The sequence below is a fragment of the Gymnoscopelus microlampas genome, assembly GCF_963454915.1.
Source record: "Gymnoscopelus microlampas genome assembly, chromosome: 18".
Taxonomy (NCBI): Eukaryota; Metazoa; Chordata; class Actinopteri; order Myctophiformes; family Myctophidae; genus Gymnoscopelus; species Gymnoscopelus microlampas.
In genome coordinates, this window is record NC_139955.1 from 1,496,982 (window position 1) to 1,522,306 (window position 25,325).

The following is a 25,325-nucleotide window of genomic DNA, read 5'->3' on the forward strand; positions in this document are numbered from 1 at the left end:
GTGTAATGATTGGATTCAGGGTCACTCAGGTCACGTACCCTCTCTCTCCCTTTCACCCCTGATGGTCCATTGTGGAACCTTGGGCCGTCAACCTTTACTTTATAGAGTGTGGAGCACAGTAGCTGTGCTCCAGTAAGAAGGAAGGCCTTGATAGCCACAGCGTTGATATACTGAATGTAATAGATAAGAACGGCAGAATTCTCCAGGCGCTCAACCGAACGCTTGTTTGCATGCAGACTTAGATGTGGAGCGAATTGCCTTCGTGATATATCAGGTCGTATCGTTTTAATATCATTAATTTGCTGTTCTTTTATTCACATATTATAGAGGGAATCGCCCTTGTTTGTCAATAAAGATGCCTTGCGCATGTGAACGGTAATTTCTGTGTATGTCGTCTATAAACTGGACTTTAGGGTTTTATTGAACCAAGTGACAGGAGTGCCACGGCACATCACCCCCCTTTCCTCTCTCTCTCTCTCTCTCTCTCTCTCTCACACACTCACTCACTCACTCACTACTTCTTATGTTTTGTTAGTATGCTTGTAGATCTGCTAATTTATCCTGATTCATTGTTGTCAGGTGAAATAAAAAAAACACCTTTCTTTCTATTTGTCATCTTTAAAATATGTTTTACAATAGCATATACAGTGTATATTATTAGTAACCATTTAAACCCTATTATGAGGGGCGTCCGTGGCGTGTCGATGTGTCCTTGAGCGAGACACTAAACCCCTAACTGCTCTTGATGAGCAGGTGTGTGTGTGGCATTTACACATTTAGCTAGCTATATTCTATAGTTATATCCTATCCCTAGCAGCTCAAATGACCCATAATGTGATATTCATTTCTTATTTCGGTAACCAGATGCTAATCCTGTTATGTGTTCAGATGGGACAATGACAAGACAAAACCAACACAGCAAAACAGTCAGCGAAATGTATTTATTTATTTATTTAAATTAACAGATTAATTAAAAATTTACATTTTCCACGGCGCTCACTGGCTATATCACTGCAATAGACAAACTATGAGGAATGAGATCAACGACAGAAACCAGCCCAGCACACCGTTCAACATCACACAATCGGTAGGTTATCACAGCGGTTCTCAAAGAGGGGTCCGGGAACCCCCAGGGGTCCTTGAGGGGGTTTAATATGGCATCGCAATGAGTGTGACCACTTAAACCCTAACGGGAACAATTTGGAATATGTTTTGAAAACATTTAACAAACACTAAAGGATTTACGTGATTATGGGTCTTTGGGTTTTTGAAAACGGTTAACCTACAGTGTGATCTTAAAAAGGGATAGTTCACTCCCAAAATGTTTTTTTTTTCAATCGATTAGTCACCCCATAGAGACTTGAATTTCTTGGATATTTTTTGTTTTTGGCGCATTCCTTAGCCAATAATTTGATGACTAGCAGCGGTTCCGGTAGGAGACACAAAGAGTCCATGGGGTGACTAATCAATAGATTTTTTTTCTTTTTGGGTGAACTATCCCTTTAATCTCAAGGCGTCCTACAGCTCCATGAAAGGACCAGAACTTGACCACTGATTAAATGTCATACTGTACCTGATGTTGGACGCTACACACCACTGATGAGGGTTCAGACTGTAGTTTAACCCCATAAGACCTGAGGCCGATTCTACAAATGCCTTCTGAATCAGTAGTTCACAAACACTTTCAAGATCTTTCCAAAATGTTCAAAATAGCAGATGTACAAGCTCACAGCGCAGCACAGATGCTTTCCCGGTTTTAATGGGTTAAATACGTGAGGACTGGCAGCGGTGGACAGTAACGAAGTACATTTACTTGAGTAATGTATCCAAGTACACTTTTTGAGTACTTATACTTCATTTGAGTATTTGTATTTTTGGATACTTTCTCTCCGCTACATTTTAAAGACAAATATTGTACTTTTGACTCCACTACATTTCTAGCAAGGGAAAAAAATACATTATGCATGAACTATTATGTTTCAAATATAGTGAAAATATCAGATCTACAAGGTCACAACGTGTTGTGAGCTTGTTAGCTATTTTCACTATTTCAGACATTTCTGAAATGTATTAGATTTCTTTGTGTGTGAAAATGTCTACATTTCAGTAAAGCAATGCATGGATATTAAAAGGAAAATGTACCTCGTAATTTGTAGTATTTTTTACAAGCAAATAGGCCAATTCTTTAACTCGTCAGAGCAACTTTCACTTGTAGTTGAGTAATATTTGACCAGGAGTATATATACTTTTACTCAGGTACTTTGTCCACCACTGGTAAACGATGTTTCTATAGTAAATACAATGAAACAAAACTCCTAATGGAATACTGTGGCTTAAGTGCTTAAAAACAAAACTCATGTACAGTATATATAAAACAAAATAAAATAAGTTTTTGTATCCAGATAAAAGTCCGAAATAAATAACTGCAGCAGATCTCCAGTATTACAACTCACACCCACTCATCTACAGTATTCAAAAAGGCCTTGCATGAATCAAACCACTTTAAACCCCAGCTTCCATATTCTGGGGGGAGCAGATAAGCCACAAATAGCCGATCTACAAGCTCAGTAGATCGGCTATTTTTGGTAAAGAGATTTGGTGTAGACGGGGGAAAAAAGCGATCCAAGTACAGAGTCGACTCGGGTCCAGTTTATTAAGTCTAGAGGGTATGGTTAAGAGAAAGTAAAAAAAAAGGGTGAATAGTTCAGTGCTAAACCCACAGGCAGCGACTAAAATAGAAGCTGAGGTCCAGACCTCCCACCACTCTTTCTTATTGGTCCGTCTACTCTTTCTTATTGGTCCGTCTACATCGGCCTATGGGAGGGCTGCCTCCGAGGCTGACGTCACAAAGCGCCGGGGGCCTACATCAGCCTATGGGAGGGCTGCGTGAAGCTGATGTCACACAGCAGCGATATGTGGTCGGAGGGGTAGTGGTAGGACGGCAGGCGGTCCGGTCCGATGTCCGCCTCGCTGGGCAGGTCCAGCAGCGTGTCCACCCGCAAGGCATTCTGGGTGTACCAGATGTAGTCCAGCGTGCTGCAGCTCTCGCCGGAGGGGCGGATCTTCCAGGTGGTGTAGCGGGGCTCCGTCTGTCCGTCGGCGCTCAGCAGCTTGTAGGCCGACTCGAGGCCCAGGGGGGAGGAGCTGAAGCGGCGGTAGACGTCCTCCGACGGCTCGGCGTTGAAGTCGCCGCAGACGACGAGGGGCACGCCGGCGGAGCCCACGGCGCCGGGGCCGTCGGCGCGGGCCGACGCGGCGGCCGCCTGCGACGTGATGCTCCGCAGGTTCTGCAGGAGGTCGGCGCCCTGCGCGCTCCGCAGGCGCTCCCAGCCGCTGCGCGCCTTCAGGTGCGTCACCGCCACGCACAGCTGCCGCTGCGTGGCCCGGCAGCGCAGGGTCTGGACGATGGCCACCTGGTGGTCGGGCAGGCAGGGGGGGGGACAGACACAAAAAGTACGTTTACTTGACCCATTGAAACCTTAAGTCGATTCTACAAATGTCTTCTAAATCACAACAAAAAAAATATTGCTATATCAGTGGTTCTTAAAAATTTTCATAATTGTCAAGGACCCCCAAAATTATATGTATTGGGCCAAGGAAACATGTATTTGGCTACATCTCGAAACGTTTTGTTCCAGGGACCCCCCAGAAGCAAAGGTTTGAGTAATTTTTTTTCGTTTTATACATTCACAGATTTGCACACATTTTCACAATTTTTCAAAAATAGCAGATCCACAAGCTCGTAGCGCGGCACCGATCTGCTATTTTTGAATAGCCAAAGTGTAGTTATAGTTGTGCTTTACTTGAATATTTTTTTCTTTTGTGGGGAAAGACTTGTAGTTGAGTAGTTGTAGTTGAGTAAAGAACCATAAAAATTGGTCTGCGACCCAAACATCCAAACATGGGTCCTCTCGCCCCACTGTTTTGGGGAAACAGTGCCGTGTGTACCTGGTTGGTGGGCAGCATCATGGCGGCCAGGCGCAGGTGCGCGGTGGCCAGCAGCGAGAAGCGCGAGCGGCGGTAGAAGAGGGCGCAGCCGTCGGGGCCGTTGTTGCGCGCCACGTCCAGGCAGGGCGACCAGGGCTTGGCCATGAAGCTGCCGTGGTAGCCCAGGCTGGACAGCACGGGCTGGAAGGTGTCAAAGTAGTGGTCCACCTCCTGGAGGCACACCACGTCCGGGCGGTGCGTCAGGATCTCCTCCAGGATCAGGTACTTCCTCTCCTGCCAGTTGAGAGCGTCCAGCGGGCAGCGCACGAAACCGTCCTTACCCTCGCCCAGAGCTATAGAGAGAGAGAATCAGAATAGGTCTTATAATGATGCATGATTTACAGTGTTGTCATGTAAAGGTTACATTCTAGTTGCTTGTAAATATTGGTGGTTACGTTTTTTTAGGCCTGTTTCTAGAGTGTAGTTGCTTATTTGGGCTTGGTTCCAATTTTTTTAAATTATTATTCAAACCAGTGGTTCTCAAATAGTTTCATGTCATGGACCCCCAAATGATGTGTATTTGTGTATTTGTCCCTAACTCCCATCTGAAAATGTTTCGTGCCAGGGAGCACCGTACGAGAATCGTGTTGATTGGTCGATAGTTTATAGTTCCTATTTTTTGCTGTAACTTAGAGCGTTTTTTCGTCAATATGTCATAGTTTCTATCATTTGCCATAACCTTTGAACAGTTTGTCGTAGCCACTTGTGAGACGCCTCATTGGACTCGGTTCAAAGTCCTTGTCTTTCATTGGTGGTACATAGCTCCGCCCCTCTTCTGATTGGTCGATATTTGATAGTTCCTATTCACGACTTTTGAACAGTTTGTGAGTTGCCTCGCTGTTGAAAATCCTTGTCCTTCATTAGTTACTTAGCTCTGCTCCCAGTTCTGATTGGTCAATATTTGCCCCTAACGTGGACAGAGGTGTGAGGGCCCGGTCATCGCAGCTTTAATTGACTTTTGAATCCTGAAAAGTAACAGTTTTGTATATATGAGGTTTCTACCCGACACTGGAGAACTTTTTTTGTCTGTAGATGAGACCGAGGGTATGAGCGAAAACATACCGTACTTTGAGTAGGCCTGACACAATTATTACATAATCGCTTAATCGCAATTATTTTTGCCTTAGTCATATATTTTTTAACATTTTCAAAAATTGCGTAAAAAGCAGACCTGTAGTTCAAAAGTTTTGACCTTGTAAATAGTCTATTTCCACTATTCATATTTTTCTTTTTAAGTTTAAAGTTATTAAATATGTATGTTATTTGTCATATCTGCCCTGCACCCTTTTACGAAGCCTAAAAGCCAAACAGAAAGGTATTTATTCAGAATGTTCCAGTGTTCAACGACAGAAACACGATTAAATCGTTAATCGCAATTATTTGAGTGACAATTAATCGGCATGTAAAAATGTCATAATCGTATGACAGACGGCCCTAACCTTGAGCCAGTATATTCCACTGCAGCACCCGTATGGAGGGTCCGGGGTCGTGGTTGCTGTGGGCCTGGCCACCGCTGCTGCCTCCGCCGGGGTAGACCAGGTCCCTGTGCGGGCGGGCCGGCCGCTTCTGGAGGGCCTGCTCGCACTCCCTCAGCAGCTGGTCCGGGTCGGCCTGGCCCTCCAGGCCGTCGGGGTCGGCGTCCGGGTCCTCCTGCTCGGGCGCGGGGTAGAGGTGGTGGGGCTGGTCTAGCGGGGGGCTGCTTAGCGACTGATGGGCCAACGTACCGAACAGCCTGCTGCTGCTGCTACTGCTGCTGCCCATCGGACACACTGGAGAGAGAGAGACGGAGAGAGAGAGAGAGATATTGAATCCCATTGAAATTACATCGGAACGTTCGCCACCAGGTATTCCTAAACCTAACCTCAGTAAAACTATGTTACCTAACAGTAAACTATGCTTAAACATCACGTTATTCCTAACCTTAACCTCAGTAAAACGAATACAGGAACCACTGGGGGGGGCGTGCGGTCTGCGAGAAAAATGGGGGCGAGTGTGTTTTTTTTGTTTTTCTCTTCTGGAAATATTAGCTATATTTTGTTGTATTTGTTGATGACATATATTAAGGTGTTAATGGTGTATGCTCTGTTGATGAATTTAATACATAGGACCACAATAGAAACAAATGCCCAGGACTTTTTTTGTGTTATCTTTTTAGCCTAAATGTTTTACTGTACCTCCGTGCTTATAGTTTCTTTGACTAATAAAGTAATCAATCAAATGAGGTGTGTGTGTGTGTGTGTGTGTGTGTGTGTGTGTGTGTGTGTGTGTGTGTGTGTGTGTGTGTGTGTGTGTGTGTGTGTGTGTGTGTGTGTGATTGTACTTCATGGAACTATCAGTTTACACACAGCAGTATGGTTAAATATGACCATGGGTTAGGATTAGAGCTAACCCTAACCAGGTCTGCCTGGCATAGACCATAGACAACAGCATAGATCATTAGTTAATCTAACTAATCCATGTTATCCATTATAAACAACAAAATCGCAAATCAATAATGTAATAAAATAATCTATTATATTGTTGCTATCGGGTGGAAACCTCATATGTCCAAAACTGTAACTTTTCAAGATTCAAATTCAAAAATAGCAAAAGTAGCAGATCTTCAAGCTCAAGATGCAATGCTTCGCGCCGCGTTTCCAGCTTGTGGATCTGCTACTTTTGACGCTTTTGTGTGATGCTGTAGTGTGATCAAGTAGGCCGTTAATTTACTTTAATCTAATATATATTGATCTGCAGCATAGACCCTATAGTGACTTGATGTCCATCCATCATACAGTGTTGACCTTGAACTCCCTTTGCTCACCACCCCAGACCTGGAATATGTGCTGATTACATACTGTACACCCCAGAGCCAACATAGACACAGCATGAAAGGAACTACACAGCTCTATATCAGTGTGCAGGAAACCTCACACCTGGATACTTCAACAGGGCCAATCTAAAGAAAAACACTGCCAACGCATCACATGCAGCACCCGTGGCCGAAAGGACTCTAGGCCACTGTTAAACCTCCTTCACGGGAACGTTTGATGCGGTTGAAAACAAAACAAAACAAAACATCAGCTATGGTGTGTTTGTGTGTGTCTGAGACTCAAGACATGAGTTGCAGTAAAACAAAATGTAAAGACAATATTTCATTTGCATGTATTAATGTATATGATTAAATGTTTTGCATTGATCCATCAAAACATCTTATTTGTATTTATTTCCTTGTTTTTGTTGAAATGTTATCAACTAACCTTTTCAAATTGATTTGGAAACTTTAAGTTTTCTGACTATGTATTGGTCAAAACATCGTCAATCGGTGGCTTTATCAGTGAAGTACATAGATTTTGTGTGCATTTATTGATTTTTTAAGACTGTTATAAACTGTCCCAGATTATCTTTTTGTAATATGCACTGACTGAGAAAATGTCCATAAAAGTCACCCTATCTCGGACCGGTGAGGAAACGTGTCTACACTCTTCCCAGCCATAGCGTCAGCTAAATGCCTAAAGTGTCATTTCCAATGGGCTCTGTGACCTATAGTATAGCTCCAGAGATCAAACTACTACTATTGCTACATCTACTGTACTTGTAGTGCCTGGGAGACTAAACTGAATCGGACAGGCGGCAACACATCGACACAATGACTCATACTCTGCTGTTGATTGTAGCCATTTTCTTATGAAAAGGGAAAGAAAAGATCCTCTTTGGCTCTTATCATGTGCTCCTTTTCTTTTCTTTGGTTCATTTGGCAATGACACTTGTACATATTTATGTCCCCAGTTGTATATTTTATTATGTATTTATCATATTCAGCTATTCAAGACTGTGTCCATTTCAGCACAACTCATTAACTGAACAGTTAATCTCAGCAGGAATATAATTCTGTTTCAAATTCATATCAATTTAAATTAATCTCGGCATGAAAGCTCAAAAGTTCATTCAACACAAATAGTGTGCAGGTTTCTTAAGCTGCAGTGTTTAGCTCGCTTAGTGAAAAGGGGGGAAAGAAGAAGGAAAAAAATAAAAGAAAACAACACATTGTTTACCAGCACCACAAGCTATTCTGCCTCCGTTTACACCGCTATGGAAGCCACATTTTGTAAGCAAAATGTAATAATTGTATAACTGCTGTTCCTCGAGGGCCAGAATGTCATGATATCAGATGTATCTTTCACATGGTCCATTAAAGCATTATTATCTATAATCATGCAGAATGTGATATATATATGCCCAAGGCTACCCAAAACGTAATCCTACATACGCCAAGATCTCTTAAAGACGGCGGGTTTCTTACCTACGGCCTTCATATCAGTGAAGCGTTAGAAGCGGTGAGGTCTGATGACTGAGTAAACCACCCTCTGCTTTCTCCTTTAATGTTCTATTTCATTCCATTGCTCTTCCCCATCCTCTGACTCAGCCTGTCACCCACCCCCATCTCACTGCCCCAGTCTCTCTCCCTCTCTCTGTTGACATTTCCAGTGTGTCACAGTCTGACTCATTTGAGGGACCAAATGGACCCGTATGGGGCTGTAACTCTGAGAGTGCACAAATGGAACCAAAAGCACCCTTGCGGGTGCATGTGCATTATACACACACAAATTATTTTATTTGGATCTGCACAAAAAGCGCAATACATAATGGATCCAAACACTGATCGGAAGAAGGTTACATTACGGTCAAACTAGATATAACTGCTGCACATGCTCCGCACGCACGCACGCACGCACGCACGCACACACACACACACACACACACACACACACACACACACACACACACACACACACACACACACACACACACACACACACACACACACACACACACACACACACACACACACACACACACACACACACACACACACACACACACACACACACACACAGTTGCATCTGCTTGCTGGACAGAAATAGCCGTTTATAAGCCTTTTTAACACAACCCAAAGAGACAGAGGGCAGAGCATGGGGGTGTTACTGCGTTCTGCTATGATGCTCGTTCAACCATTTGAGAAATGTCTTCAAACCTCCTCCATTTAGATCTCCCACAGCCCGTAGCTGACTGTTTCTCAACGCCGGGTCTGGAGACCTCCAGGGGCCCAAATGGACCCTTACGGGTGTAACCCCCGGACCCCACATTGAGAAGAACCAGTGCATTAGCTAATAATACCTAGCCCTGTATGTCAGTGGGACTATGACAGACGGTGGCGAGCGCCAATGTAACCAAAGTTACACGGAAGGCCGCAAAGCTAGTACGTTCCTTTAACTTGACGTGTGGGTGACATCCCGGCTAGACGAATCACTGGAGCACGAGTACGATGACACGGAAAGTACGGTGACACTCCCATCCTCTTTTAGTGGTGTTTTTTTTTTTTAAACAAAATGGACGCCCCAAAAGAAACCTACTGTATTCATTGCATAAACCGAAACTCTGCGTGAAAACGTGAAACATGCTGATAGTGCTTGACAGAGTCTATGACAATGGTTCTCAAACTTTAACATTTCAAGGTCTCCCCTTAACTCTTGACAGACAGTATACACAAATGGAACCATTTGGTTCCATTTGTTTACTGTCAGAGTTACAGACTTGTAAGGGTCTATTTAGAACCCCAAACGGAACCCTGAGAGTCCCTGGACCTCACTTTGACAGGGTCCCCACACATTTTTAGCAATGAATTTCCAAAACTTTTCCAAAACTTTTCCAGAATATTTAGCCCAATTTCCAGGCCTATATAAAAATCATTCGGCGCAATAATGTGTCTCTTACTCCTATGTAGAATGCCCAAAGATAGGCAGTGTAGCAAAAAATAAAGTTTGAGACATACATTAGGCTGCCGTCACACAGCCCGTTCGGCGAAAAACTACTTATGTTACATATTTCGTGTAATATTATTCATGTTTATGAAAATGTTTTGTTTTAACAAAATCAATAGCCAAAAACAATGCATAGCCAAATATTTTTCCAAGACCCTTGATAAATTCCAGGACCTTTGATGATGTTTGATCAATTTCAAACCTTTTCCAGTACTGGATTTTTTTTTTTTTTATTTCAAAATATTTCCAGGAATTTCATGACCGTGGGGACCCTGCTTTGAGAACCACAGGTCTCTGATGTGAGGGTTTTAAATTTGCCATTAAAGACAAAAATGGTAACAAAGACTGAGAAATACTGACTGCAGTACAATATGTACAAAGACATGGCAATACAAATAATGTGTGCTAATATCACATCTTGAACCCCAATAGCCCATTGAAATTGAGCTGATTTATGAGTTGTGCGTCGGTTACATTTCCTATGAGATATGTATGAGAGAGAGAGAGAGAGAGAAAGAAAGAGAGAGGCAGGCATGTGTCACACTCCGAAAACAGCCGATCTACAAGCTCACAACGCGCCGCTCTACGACGCATTGTGAACTTATAGAGAGGCTATTTTCGGTGTGCGACACAGGCGCGCGACTAAGTGTAAATCACCCATTAGCCTTAAGCCAGGCATGAGCTACACAGTACAAACACAAGATGATACTCACATGAGCAGGCAGTCGGGGAAGAGAGCAGACACACACACACACACAAAATAATGTTTCCAGTATCCGCCCAACGCTCTTCTGTTCTTCACCTCTGTTCACATCTCTCCTTTTCTCCCACCCTTCAGTCCCTATCCCGTCATCACTCCATTCTCTCTCTCTCTCTGTTTCTCGTCCTCTGGCTCTAGTCTTCCTCCAGTTCGTTCTGGCTGGAAGATTGGAATGACTGCCGACCATCGGACTGAACAGCTCCCAGTATGGGCCAGTCACTGTGTGTGTGTGTGTGTGTGTGTGTGTGTGTGTGTGTACACACGCGTCTATTCAAGAACGCTCTTGAATAGACCAGTCAGCGAGAGTGACCACAATAACACACACTGAGTTTGTCCTGTGAGAGTCACTGTTCTTGCCTGTGCGCACACACACACACTAACTGAATTACGGCAGTCTTGAGTGTGCGCTGTCCAGGGTATTTGGTCTGCACGGAATGCAAGGCCTCGAGTCACATGGAAGCAATATATCGGCTCTGTCGGCTGGAAAGCTTGTATGTCCAAAACTGTTACTTTTCAGGAAATTGGAAAAGAATTATAACACTATAATTACAGTTATAAGCACTCATAAGTACTCGTTATACAATCATAACACATTATAAAGCCTCTTACAAAGACTCATAAGGTCAGGTATCATAATACTTCATAATTACTTAAAGTCATTATACAATGCTTTATAATGTGTTATGATGTGTTAATAATAAGTATTTGTGAGTTTGTTTAGCTAGAAATATAGTGTCATAAGCAGATTATAATGCATTATAAGTATGTTTATAATGCATCATAGACATGCCTAAGAACCTGTTCCAATGGACCAAATGTAGTTCTCTTTTTAGTCACTTGTTAATACTTTTCATTGGTTAAATATTTTTAAAAACCCACTTTACCACGTGCACATTCCAAATCTTTCCAAAACAACACAAATAGCATATATTCAAGCTCCGAACGCGTCGCATCCCGACGTGTTGTACTTTAGCGACGCAGCTTATACTACGACAGATACAAGGTTTCTGTGACATCGACATTGTGTGTCCTCATGCCACACGCACTGTAGTAATGTAACTGTGTGTCACGCACCCCTGTGCCCCACACACACACACACACACACACACACACACACACACACACAAGCATGTCCACGTGCTGACCTGGTTAAGTATCAGCTTTCCATTGCCCTGTACAGTATGTCTGTAGATTTCCAAAACACACTGTGCTATTTTCAAGGCATAAAAATAACAATAATAATATATGTATTATTATTTTTTAAATTATTTATAATAAAGCATGTATCAAAGCAAGGTTACAAAATGTTTTACATGAAATAAATAAACTGTAAGTGAAGAAATACATTAAAATAATCTATAAAGAAAAAAATAATAGATGTTACTGTGTAGTACTGCGGTTCTCACAAAACACAAATGTTGAGCGAGAGTAACAGTGTCACAATGTTTGGGACGGACTTAAAACTGGAACTTTAACCCATTCAAACCGGGAAGGCATCTACAAATGTCTTCTGAATCATAACAGGTTTGTGAAAAACATAATATCAGTGGTTCTCAAACTTTTTCAAACAAAGGTTCAACACACACTTATCCTGTATATCATCCAGGTTCCTTGGGGCTGAACAATGTATTAAGTCATTCCATGATATATACTGTAGGAGATTAGTGGTGCAACAGTTAATCAAACTATTTGATCATGTTGTCAAGAAGATGTCAAGATGCAGGCCCTATAGCAGAAGCAGATGCTGAATTTATCTCCTTTATCTTTCAACCATGTAAAGGAAATTAATTCACTAAAATAGTTCTATCTTTATACCTCACCTCAGTAGCTCCCATTTTGACCAGTGCCACACTATGAGCCTGTAGCTCTGCTATTTTTGAAAATTCTTGAAAATGTGTGCAAATCTTTGAATACACATATATTTTTTAAAGCGAATATTTGTAACTCAAATCTTTGCTTTGGGGGGGGGGGTCCCTGGATTGTTTTGGGTCCACGACCCCTTTTGAGAGCCACTGATCAAGACTTGGCTCCTGAAATGTCACACAGGGGTCCCCTTGTAATCTTATCTGCATCTTCTCCAGTGTGGTGATCACATGACAACTGGACAAATTACAGACGTGAAGGGATGTGTTACATTGAGTTGAAATATTAAATTAGGTTAGGGGCCACGTGGGTGAAATATTACTGGACTGCCTTTGTTTTTCCTTGACATGGAAAACACAGCACTGGCAGCAGGCCTTCAGTGGGTGCATGACACTGTGACAGTCACACGCTGTGGGTTGGTTGCTTCCGATGGCAACCTGCCACTGTTTTGTTTTGTAACTTTATTTAACCAGACGGGTCACTGAACAAGTTAATATTTACACTCTGGCAAAGAGGCTAGCTTGGGGGGGGGGGGGGGGGTCGGGCAGAAACAGCAATTTTATGCACCATGGGCGTCTGTGGAATGCCCTCCCTGACCACCTGAGAGCACTGCACTGCACTTTTTTTAAAGAGAGGACTAAAGCATTTATTTATTTTTAGCTGCATTGGTTTTACCTCTATAGGCTTTATGCCCTCATGTTTTTAATGTTTTGTTTCTGCTTTCTTAGATCTTTTTACAGTAGTATGATGGTTTATGGTGGCACTTTGAGATTTGTTCAAATGTAAAGTGCATAATAAGTCAAATTCATTATTATGATAATTATTATTGATTCTACTGTGTGTGTGTGTGTGTGTGTGTGTGTGTGTGTGTGTGTGTGTGTGTGTGTGTGTGTGTGTGTGTGTGTGTGTGTGTGTGTGTGTGTGTGTGTGTGTGCCATGCCAGTGTACATGTTGGTTTAACATCACCATCACAACCAAAAAACAAACAACAGTTAAGGTGAATCACCCAAAGACAATTAATCTCCCTGATCAAACACTTTCAAAATTGTGAAAGAGGCAAAGAGAGGACAGACTGCCTGGCTGACTGACAGTGATCTGTTATAACACCAACGTTACTGAGCAATCCCATTACATCACAGAGGCCAGTGAAGATCTCCTTACCTCTTTACCTCTCGCCCTGTTGCACCAAATTAGATAACAGCTTGAAACCACCACAACAACCAAAAGGAAAAAAACAAGAATGACCAAAGTCATAATAAAGCCGCATGTGGCAGGCTTTTTTTGCCCCAATCTTTTCATAGACCTGATTACTTGTTTTTGGGATTGCTTGTTTCTCTCGCCAAAGCCCGTAAACCACATGCAACCTGGTGTCCTTAATCCGGGCATCTGATAGGGCAAACTTTTCTACATCTTTCAAACATCTTCCAAAAAAATGTCAAACAATAGCCAAAATAGCATATCTACAAGCTCACAACACAACACGACGCGCCACATCAGCTATTTTCAGTGCGTGACACCGTTAAAATGGGGTGAACGATAACCCACATCATGATATGATGGGCCGGTTTTGTAACCAAGCCAACAGCTATGTGTGTGGTGGGGACAGACATTGTAACCACTTCCCCTGTAGTCTGACTTAGAGAACTGGACTTGAGTTACAACTGTGCTTTGACCACTTTTTCCGTCTACACCGAATCTCTTCGGCACAAATAGCCTATCTACAAGCTCACATTGTGAGCTTAAAGAGACGACAGCATAACACAACACCACAACACATGTGATGCCAGGCGCTGCGTGCTTGTAGGTCACCTATTTTCACTATTTCAAAATGTTTGTTTTTGGACATATGAGGTTTCCACCTGACAGCGACGATATACGATATAGTTGTATCTGATTTTTGGACTGTGTAGTTACTTTGCCATGATGTAAGTTAACTCCAAATATGAGTTAGATATCTTCAAAGTTGTTCCATTGATTAGACTTGATATTGGAAGATAACCTCCCTGTTACTTACATTGCACAGGGAAACTGGTCTCAAAGTCATTATTTTAGCACACTAACAAACATGAACAAATTAATCATTACAATAATTGGTAAAGGTATTGTTGTTGTATATTACACACTAAAATGAACATCGATACAGTCTTGAAGCATAACTACTGTACCAGATCTTCTTCCTAATTCAATATATCTGCTTTGATTTTGACACCTGTTTCGCTGTGCAATATATGTCAATAGGGAGCATATTTTAGATCATCAAGGGGTTTTGTATGGAGGAACTATTTAAGATATCTTACCAATATTTGGAGTTAAAGTTCTACATTATGACCAGGTAATTGATACCTTTACCGAAGTTTACTGTAATTGTCTTGTCTGTACTGAGTAAAATTAATTTCCCTGGTTGTCAATAAAGGACATGTAATCTAATCGCATTGTGCTTTAAGAAGGTGTGTTCCAGATCACTTTAAGTGATCCAGCACTCAGTGACACAGTTCAATGGGACAATCACAGCACTGTTACTAGGGAAAACCAGGATGGATGATTAAACACAGACAAATGGTGTGCAGAATGTCTCTTAACCACAGACATGCATGCGTGTACACACACACACACACACACACACACACACACACACACACACACACACACACACACACACACACACACACACACACACACACACACACACACACACACACACACACACACACACACACACACACACACACACCTCTACATTGTTTTGAAAACAGTCAATCTGTTTTTTTTTTCTAAAGAAAAAATATAAATATTTAAATGTTTGCCTATAATGACAAGACCAAAATAGGGATGCCACGTTGAAAGTGATTCAAAGTTACCAAACATCAATACATTATTTTCTTGTGGGTGTCGGAGTTATCAATATGTAGTGGGGGTCCCTGCTTCATCTCTCTCTCGGCTAAGGGGTCCTTGGCCTGAAAAACGTTGAAGACCCCTGTCATATAGAACAGGATGAATATGATACAGCTTTATGCTGAACACACAGTGTTAGGTACTGAACACAGTGTTCAAGGTATGCCAATGATTGTGAAAAAAAATTGTGAGCTCAGCATCTTATCACCTCTACATGCTTTTTTTTTTACTGTCCTCTGCACATTAATGTATGCATTTGTTTGTATACATTGTTTGCATTTTGTTTTGTGTACACTGTGTCATTTTGTTGATAAAAAAAAATACCAAAAAATGTTTTTGCATTGATTCGTTGATGTACTGTAGTACATCAACGAATCAATGCAAAAACATTTTTTAGTATTGTTTTTATAATCAACACAATTTGTATCACTAACCATTTACTTTGTCATACAATGGTGTCATTCAGAACTACCGAAAATGGCCGATCTTGTGAGCTTGTAGACCTATTTTCGTTATTTCAAGAAATATATGTATATTTTTTATAATCAATGAATAACTGTTGCACCCCTAGTACTGTGTCTTTATAATAAGTAGGCCAAGTATACAGATACACAAACACACACAGTACCACGTATGGCTGGACCCTATATGTTTCACCATCATGTCCTGGAACGGCAGCCTAAATATGGGATATGGGGCCCTGATGTCCCCCTCTGTGTAGGGGAGGAATCTAGAGGGGGCCTCCCAGGGAAGATGGTAGAAGGTAAGGGGGGGTTATGTGTTCAGCACATTGTGTACATTACTGTATACAAACACAAGGTTACACACACAGAGAGAGACACCCAGGCGAAGGCACCTACTGAAAAATACAGATTCACATAAAAAGATGAAGTTTGGAGAAAAGGTTTTACCCCCAACAGTGAGTTGGGGGTAAAACCTTTTCTCCAAACTTCATCTTTTTATGTTTTTTTTAACCCATTAAGACCTGAGGCTGATTCTTATTCTTAACAGTTTTCTGAAAAACGTACGTTTCTATGTCAGTGGTGCTCAAACTTTGTCATGTCAAGGACCCCCAAAATGATATGTATTTGGCCGCGGACCCCCATCTCAAAATATGTTGTTCCAGGGACCCCCAGAAGCAAAGATTTGAGTTAAAATGTTCTCTTTAAAATAATATAAATATATTAATTTGCACACATTTTCTCGATTTTTCAAAAATAGCAGATCTACAAGCTCGTAGCGCGGCACTCGTTTGCTATTTCATGCAAATAATAGCGAATAGTCGCGTTGTAGACTAGCTATTTTGACCACAAAAAAAATCTTGATCATTGACTGAATACTTTATTAACAATCGTATTAACAGTACAGGTAGTACAGTCAAAAGTTATGCTAAAAGGTTATGCTCTCCTATAATGAAATATAGGGATGCCAGGTTGAAAATGGTTCAGTGTCTTTGGGTTTTGTAAATAGTTAACCAATGAAAAGTATCAACAAGAGCTTGTGACTAAATAATAACCGCTTTTCTCTTTCTTCCCCCCGACAAAGTAAGTCAGTGGTTCTCAACCTTTTCAGGCCACGCCCCCCCAAAATAATATTTAAACTGGGGACCCCCCCCAAAATAATCATATTTGAACTGGAGACCCCGTCCCCCACCCTGACAAGCACTTGGAATTGTAGGAGTTGAGGCAATACACTTACTTTGATAAATATTGTGTTGTGAGCTTGTAGATCAGCTATTCTCACACTTTTTGCCTCTTTCTTTTGACAACTTGGCCAAAGTTTGACCAGTATAGTTTGTTGATTACTTTTGATGCAGTAATGGTCGTGAAGTATTCAAAAGGTCTTAAAAAGACCTTAAATTGTCACTTAACTGTCATCTCCCATTGTAACTTAACAATCATGTGGGGGACCCCCCTAGGGGTCCCAACCCACAGGTTGAGAACCACTGCAGTAAGTAACCATTTTGGACATAGAAGGTTTTCACCCCCAACAGTGACAAGGCAAGGATGTAAAGATGTACAGTACACTCACACAACCACAGACATGACATGGGTGTCAGCTCACATCTGTCTAAAGATGAATTAGTTGTTGTACGCAGGCAAGTGACGTGTGTCAAAGCCATGCTTTGTGAATGAATCACTGTCTAGAGCAGTGTTTCTCATAGTGGGGAGTAGTTTGATCTCACTGCCAACAATTCAATGTACTGTATCAGAATGACTATAATGATCATGTTTCACACTGTCTATCTAAATACCTACAGAAGCCTATTTAGAGTTTTAGACCATTATCTAATTCTGTATGAAATCATATCAACTATCATCTCATATATGGGTCCCAGAGATTACAATCTAAATATGTGTTCATTGTTCAATTTGAGGTTCATTGACACATAACTGAATACCAGTGGCCTACATAAGTGGTTCCCAAAGCCACCACTGTAGCATTGCAGCAATCCAACCGGTTAACTATAGTCATCTGATATCCTGTCATTACAGAGATAGTTTGACATTCAACATCGGGCCGGGGACCCACCCGTCCCACCGCCACCAGGGGTCCAAAACGAGCGACACGTGTGACATTCTCCGAGATACAGACCCATAAATAGGGCCCATTTGGACTGCTGGTGGTCCCCGAACCCGACGTTGAGAGAACCAGTGACTTAATGTAAGGATAAGGACATCATGTACTTATTCCTCTAACATCAAAAACAGGCTCATATTCCCTTCACAACGTTTAGATCGCATGCCTGACTTCAAAGGGGAGTTGGGGGCCGGGACTCACCAGGTCCAGATGCTGGTCTGGTGGTCGTGATGGAGGTCTTCACCTGCGCCTTGGTCCCGGCGCTGACTCCCTCCTCCTCTCCTCCTCCAGCGGTCCCAAAGTACCGCGCTGGTCCTCCGGACGCCGGGGAGGACGAGGAGGAGGAACAACACGCCCGCCTGGCGGCGCTGGGTCCTCCTCGGCGGGACGAGGAGGAGACACACAATGCCGCTAGAGCCGACGAGCAGCGTCGGGCCGGATGCATGCCGTACCCGTCCCGCTGCACCGTGCCAGAGAGAGAGAGAGGAAAGTATACCCGACGGACAAAACCTCCTGCTTAAAGCAACTTGAAGAAGGGGCTGTTTTTTCTATGACAACAACGGCGACACGTTCACTTCCTTCTTTCTTTTTTCCTTTCCTCAAGCCAGGCGAGTCGTGTGTTCATCATGAGGAACCTTCATCATGGGTTTTGATACGAGTTTCTGTAAGCTGGGTAACAAAAGTGAACCGGCGTGATGTTACATCACCGTCAGTCTCTGTGTCATCTGCGTGTGCCTGGTGGTGAGTCATGGAACAGCTTTCAGCGGAGGGGTGTTCTGGAAATGGACTAGTCCACTGAGTGCACTGAGTCCACTCCACTGCAGTCAGTCAGTGTGCCTTGGGATATTTTTCTGACAACCACTGTCTGACCACATTATTGCAGTAATTCAACTATATAAAATGATAGCAATAATAGTAATAATTGGGCATGTCATTGCAGACGAATGTCTTTCTTTTTTTTAATATTGATTTATTTCTATCTATTTGTGTATCTATTTATTTATTCATGTATTTATTTATTATTTATTTATATATTCATGTATTTATTTATTATTTATTGATATATTTGACTAATGTTCCCAAATAGTGAAAATAGCCGTTCTGCAAGCGCATAGAGAGATTTGCTGTCTTGTGCATAGATCTGCTGGTTTTGGTATGAAAACAGGTATACCTTGAAATTTATTTCACTTGCCCATTGGTGTACGTGCCTCCCTTGGGCACGTAAAGTCTGAAAACCACGAACGAGGATCATTGATATATTCAAAAACAAAAAACAAAAAAAACCCGGCAGCTTCAAACATACTGTATTTAATGTCCCATTGAGTTTTCATGCCCCCCCCCCTTCCCATATGCCCACATGGTTCATTCCTGTGACGACACCAAGAAGAGGCGTGTTTTTTCAGAAAATTAGCCAATGAGCGTCTGCTGCGCTCATTGTACATGACGTACTACAGTGCTCACACACACACGCACGCACACGCACGCACGCACGCACACACACACACACACACACACACACACACACACACACACACACACACACACACACACACACACACACACACACACTATCCCCTTCTATACAGCAAGCTTGTTCACCATGTTCTTTTCAAGTTATGTCACAGAGAAACAAATAGGTGTGTGTGTGTGTGTGTGTGTGTGTGTGTGTGTGTGTGTGTGTGTGTGTGTGTGTGTGTGTGTGTGTGTGTGTGTGTGTGTGTGTGTGTGTGTGAGACAACAGCCTGGCTGGCCTGCAATGTGAAACCTACTGCTAGTGCTATCCCATAGTAGTCTATGGCAGTGGTTCTCAACCTGTCGTTGGACTCGGCACCCCCAAGGGGGTCCCCACGTGATTTTGGGGGTGTCCCCAAATGACAATTTAAGGAGTTTTAAGAACTAACACCTAACAAAAAAAAACAAAAAAAATATTAATTACTGAATGAAAAGTAATCAACAAACTATACTATAACAACTGGTGAAACATTGGCCAAATTGTGAAATCATTTTATTTTTTAACTATTTATCTGTGGAACCGAGTCAAACTAAATGTAATGCTTCAACTCCTACATTCCAAGTGCTTGTCAGGGTGGGTCCCCAGTTCAAATATGATTATTTGGGGGGTCACGGCCTGAAAGGTTTGTGGAACTACTGGTCTATGGTGTAGCGGTAGTTATCTATGGTATCTATTTATTTGTTTATTTTAGCATTTCTTGCTTTACAAATTCATTTATTTTTTAGATATGGCAGTTTTGGTATTCCATATAGATATGCTGCTTTTAAGGAGTAATTTCCCCAAGGCTGTGTGCAGCCTTTTTTTTTTCTCTAAGCACCTTAACGTCTATAAGTATATCATGCACAGTATACATACATTGCTGCTATGCTCAGGCACCTTAGTCTGTCTCTTATCTCAGGTACTTTGTAAATATGTAGATAACTTGTTTTTGGCTTCTATTGTTCTCTTGTTTGATCTCCTTCCCACTTGCCCCCCTACCCCTCTTCTTCTCTCTCTCCCCACTCTTCTTTCTACGGAATTTAACGTTGCGATGGGAATGATGTACAAAAACAAATTTCACCCACTTTTTTACCTTGTAAACCTGTGATGTGACAATAAACCTGATTGTGATTGTGATTCTGATTCTGATTCACTGCAGGGCAGACTACGATGAATATGAGGCTGGTACATTTGTTTGTAGAACATATTTCATACACAGGCAGAGGCAATTTACACTTTATTTAAGACAAGCAAAAGCTTGTTAAAAAAATATTTCCCCTGATTGATTGATTGACTTAATACTTTATTAACAGTTTGCAGTTTGTTAATTTGTAACTCTGGGAGAGTGCAAATGAAACCAAGTGGACCCTTATTATATGGTTCCATTTGGTTTCATTTGCACTCTACCATATTTAAATTAGGATTTGACTCTGGACTCCTTGGAAGTGGCCAGATAAATCCAAAGTAGCAGCAGCATGTTATCCCTCCAGTAGTCTAATCCCCTTACATAACCTGAAGCTTGACTACAACTTAGTTCAATGTTCTCTCAAACTGTTAATCATCCATTGACCTTCCATGGCAAGCCAGCAGTGGTGGAAGAAGAACTCTGATATTTTTACTGTTTAAGTAGCCTTCTCTGTTACAAGTAATATAAGCCTGTATTCAAACTTTTACCAGAGTAAAAGTACAAAAGTATTGGCATCAAAATAGGCTTTAAATACCAAAGTAAATGTACTCAAGTTTTTCAGAAATAGTGGATCTACAAGCTCACAGCGTGCAGTATCGTGATGCGTTGTGAGCTTGTAGATCCACTATTTTCAAATAGTCAAAGTATAAAATAGGGCTATTGGTTATTGTACTTTTTTTTTTTAAATGATGATCTAAATATACAAATTTACTTGTAACTAAAGTTTTCAAATAATCGTAGTGGAATACAAAGTACAATATTTGCCTCAGATGTAGTGGAGTAGAAGTTTAAAGTAAAATGGACATACTTAACTCAAGTAAAGTAAAAGTACCTCAAACTTAAGTACAGTACTTGAGTAAATGTACTTAGTTACTTTCCACTACTGGCTACCAAGGCTGTGTGACTTCAAACAAGTCTCATGTTGTTTTTGTTTTAAAACAACATTGGCACACGCACAGTCATGACACACGTCACATGTGAAGAAAAACACAACACAAAGATAATAATAAACACAAAGAGAAATATGGAGCGACCGGAGATCACAAGTCACTCGTAACTTCAAAGAGAGTGGAATTCAGGATTTACTCAATATGAAAACAATTTCTGTTTTTAGAGATAACATATTTGTTTATTAAAAGACAACACACTGAAGAAGCTAGAAGGCATGATGGTATAGTCGGTAAATACTGGTATAGGCGTACAAGGTTTACAACAAGAGAAGGAAGCGCTGCATGGATCCACGATCACAGGTGGCCCCCTCAACAGGTGTTCAAGTCAATACATGAGCGTTTGTTAAGTTTCATTTTTTGGGTGGAACAAATGTTCCACCAAAGAGCAACATTCCAGGAAGTCCAGCTTAAGCAGAAATTCTGTTTTCATAGGCTGACCCAGATCATAATCCTCTCTGTCGGGTGGAAACCTCATATGTCCAGAACTGTTACTTTTCAGGATTCAAATTCAAAAACAGCAAAAGTAGCAGATATACAAGCTCTATAAGCTTTGAGCTTGTGGATCTGCTACTTTTGGTGCTTTTTGTGTGACGCTGTAGTATATGATCAAGTAGGGCGTTAAGCCACAGGCTTGATTACTGCAGCACACTTCTTCACGTGGTTATACGTTTAAGCATGGGATTGGTGTGGTTTAGCTGCACTAGCCTATTATGTATGTAACTTTCATCTTCTAGCCTGGATTTGAACCCAGTTTCCTGCGCAAGTGCTGATTGTTTTTTTTATAACATTGAGCTAATAGAGCCTGCCTGCTTGCTCAGGGGATAAATTGAATCAGGTAAAAATTTGTGTCAGATACTGTGTGTCTAGGTGAGACATGACCTTTGACATAAATGTCTCCATAGCAGAGCAGGGAGACAAAGTACACCATAATAATTGTATAAGTTATATTGTATTAACATACTCTACCATACAGATTGGACAAAATTACATGACAAAAAAAGTGCCGCTTTAAGGTTGGCGCTGCTAATATATTTGTGTTCATTAAAAAGGATTAGTTGACTGACACCTAAACGCCTGCTATAGTCTTCCTGGGGTTGAAGGCAAAGATCATTACCAAGCAGGGAGGGAGGCATTGCAGGGAGATACATTACGTCACAAAAATAGAAAAAAAATGTGCGTCACAAAAAAACGTAAAGTCACGTAAGAAGAAAATACAAAAGCAAATGGTGAAACTAATTCAAATCCAGATAAGACAATAACAAGATCAGCATGTACTCAAAATAGCCAAAAATATCAATACAGTACATGAGCGTATGTTAAGTTTCATTTACTTTTTAAAACTAGACCTTTCCTTCTATATTGTGAACATCTCCTGGAAGACTGTTTCCTAATGCAATTGCCCTATAGAATACAGCTCTCTTTATGTAAGTGGACTTTGGTCGAGGTAAACTTATGAGTCCACCTCTTGCCCCCTAGAATGTGTATGAGAGCTTGAACTATAAAATATTGTATTATAAAGATATTTAGGAGTCTGCTTTTTCATGAAAATGTAACTAATTTAGCCGATAGTCTTAACACTGAGCCAATTGAGATGAGCATGAGTATCAACTACATAAGTATGGTATCTGACCAATGATCCAACAACACTGCATAGCACTGTCTGTAACTGTAAGGTCATGTGTTCCGGTTAAATTCCCCAGTCCCCTTCTTACGCTGTAGGCTACTGCTGCTCTGCAAGAGGCCAGTCACCTCTTGAATAAGAGCTGCAGAGGTTAAGTATATGGCCAGTGGTGGAAAAAGTACTCGAATTTTGTACTTAAGTAAAAGTATCAATACTGCAAAATGGTGTGTAGAAATACGCTTTTACAAGTAAAAGTTTGGTATTAAAAAATGTACTTGAGTGAAAGTACAAAAGTATTGGCATCAAAATGTACCTAAAGTACCAAAAGTAAAAGTACTCATTGTGCAGAATGTCCCATTTCACATGTTCAAAATGTATAAAAAAGATCTTTTGATGACGCAATGTGAGCTTCTAGATCTGCGATCTAGATCAAATGGCCGAAATGTATATAGGGTTGAAGTGGTTAATACATGTTTTGTAATAATAATCAAAATCTACAAAGTAACTCAAGTTTTCAAAGAAATGTAATTAAGTAAAAGTAGAATATTTAGATCTGAGATGTAGTGGAGTAGAAGTAGAAGTAAAAGTATTGGAAATTGGAAATACTCAAATAAAGTACAAATACCTCAAAATGAGTTACTTTCCACCACTGTAGATGAAACCCTGTTTTCCATTCTACATAGTTCTATGTGACAAGATGTTATGTTCCAAGCGGGAACACAATCGATTGACTGGTCATTAAAATAAACATGCTCTGAAAATGCACTTGTTAAGTGGTCAGCTGGGTGGGCCGTGAACAGTTTCGAGATTCTCAAGTGGACCCTGATCCAGAAAAGGTTAAGAACCATTGGTAATTTGGTACAGAAGATACAGACCCAGAATGTGGGGGCACCGTTAAGCCGTTAGAGGGGGTAGTCAGTAGTCAGAGTTGAATCCTCCTTTGTAATGACTAGATGCTCGGCCCCGCTACGCGGGGCCTCGCGTCTAGCATATAAGTGGCGTAGCGTCATGAGGGCCAGTGGGGCCGTGGCTTGGTCAGTGAAGACCCTGTAGCGCGGATGATATGTGGCATAGAGGGGCAGATTTTAAATCTCCAGAGGAAACATCCGTGGGCTACCATTGGTTCAGCGATGTGTGCGGTCGCCCTGCGGCCCCTCCTCCTCGACCAATGTGCAGTATTGAGAGCCCTGATGTCACAACATTTGGAGCGATGGGCACTGCACTCTGGTTGGTTAGGGTACACCTACTGCCCAGGTAGAACCCACTTAAAGGCTGGATGGGCAAACCCAGTTAGGACCCGCCTCGGTCCCACATAAACGTGGCTAGTAGGGGCCCAGCTAAGGGCCAGGTAGAAGCTACTTATACTCGCATGGGCATCGCAGTTAAGACCCACCTCGGCCCCACATAGAATTGCCTAGGTGGGGCCCACCTAAGGGCCAGGTAGAACACACGTATGTCCACAATGACATTGCCGACATGGGGTCCATATGGTTTAGCCCACCTTGAAACCATATGGGAAGTACGCTGGCGTGCTGGCTGGAATGCAAATGCTGCATCATACCTGTAGTGTGTAGTTTGATGTTGTGTGTGTAACAGACATACCTGCAGTGTGTAGATCAATGTCCATATGAAAGTCAATGCCCAGCAGTGTTGTTTTTTCTCCAGCAGAGTTTCTAGTGTCTCTATCTCTCTCTGGAAGATGTTGCACATGAACTCTGCAGCCGCACTGAGGCGCTCCAACACAAAGACTCGGACATTAAGCTGCTTCACACAACAAACATCAGCACCACGCTGCTGTTTGTCCAAAAGACACAATATCTCCTCTCCCACCGACGTCATGTGTTCATTTATCGACAGCCGTACAGACTCCTTTTGACACATTTTACCTCGTTTATCCAGCTCTCACTGACTCTCCCCTAATACAGTGGTTCTCAACCTGTCGGTGGGGACCCCCCACAGGCCAATGTTAAAATGGTAGCACTTGTTCCTCAACATAGTGTGAATGTGCGTGCAAAGTTGACCGCAATCGGACGCTGCAGTGATGATTTGTGGCATTTTGTTCTAAACGGGCCACTCCTGCAAACTTTAGATGTGAATCTTAGCCAATCGGGATGGAATATGAAAAGTTAAACAGATCCGTCTTGAGCACATGACTATAGATCATGTGTACCGATTTGCGTGAAATGTAGATAA

General features: G+C 41.8%; 1 protein-coding gene across 2 annotated transcripts; it reads right to left on the bottom strand.

Moving 5' to 3' along the window:
* Positions 1 to 926: 926 nt before the first annotated feature.
* On the bottom strand, positions 927 to 18,586 carry LOC311034236 (nocturnin-like). 2 transcript variants are annotated; one of them, XM_084042058.1, is made up of 4 exons: positions 18,085 to 18,586; positions 5,427 to 5,756; positions 3,949 to 4,280; positions 927 to 3,413 (listed from the first exon to the last, which is right to left on the bottom strand). In XM_084042058.1, exons 1-4 carry the CDS (start codon positions 18,326 to 18,328, stop codon positions 2,862 to 2,864), a joined length of 1,458 nt encoding a protein of 485 aa, XP_083898184.1. In that variant the 5' UTR covers positions 18,329 to 18,586; the 3' UTR covers positions 927 to 2,861. The 2 variants fall into 2 exon arrangements, with proteins under 2 accessions (XP_083898184.1, XP_083898185.1); XM_084042059.1 differs by lacking the exon at positions 18,085 to 18,586 and adding an exon at positions 10,502 to 10,621.
* Positions 18,587 to 25,325: the final 6,739 nt, after the last annotated feature.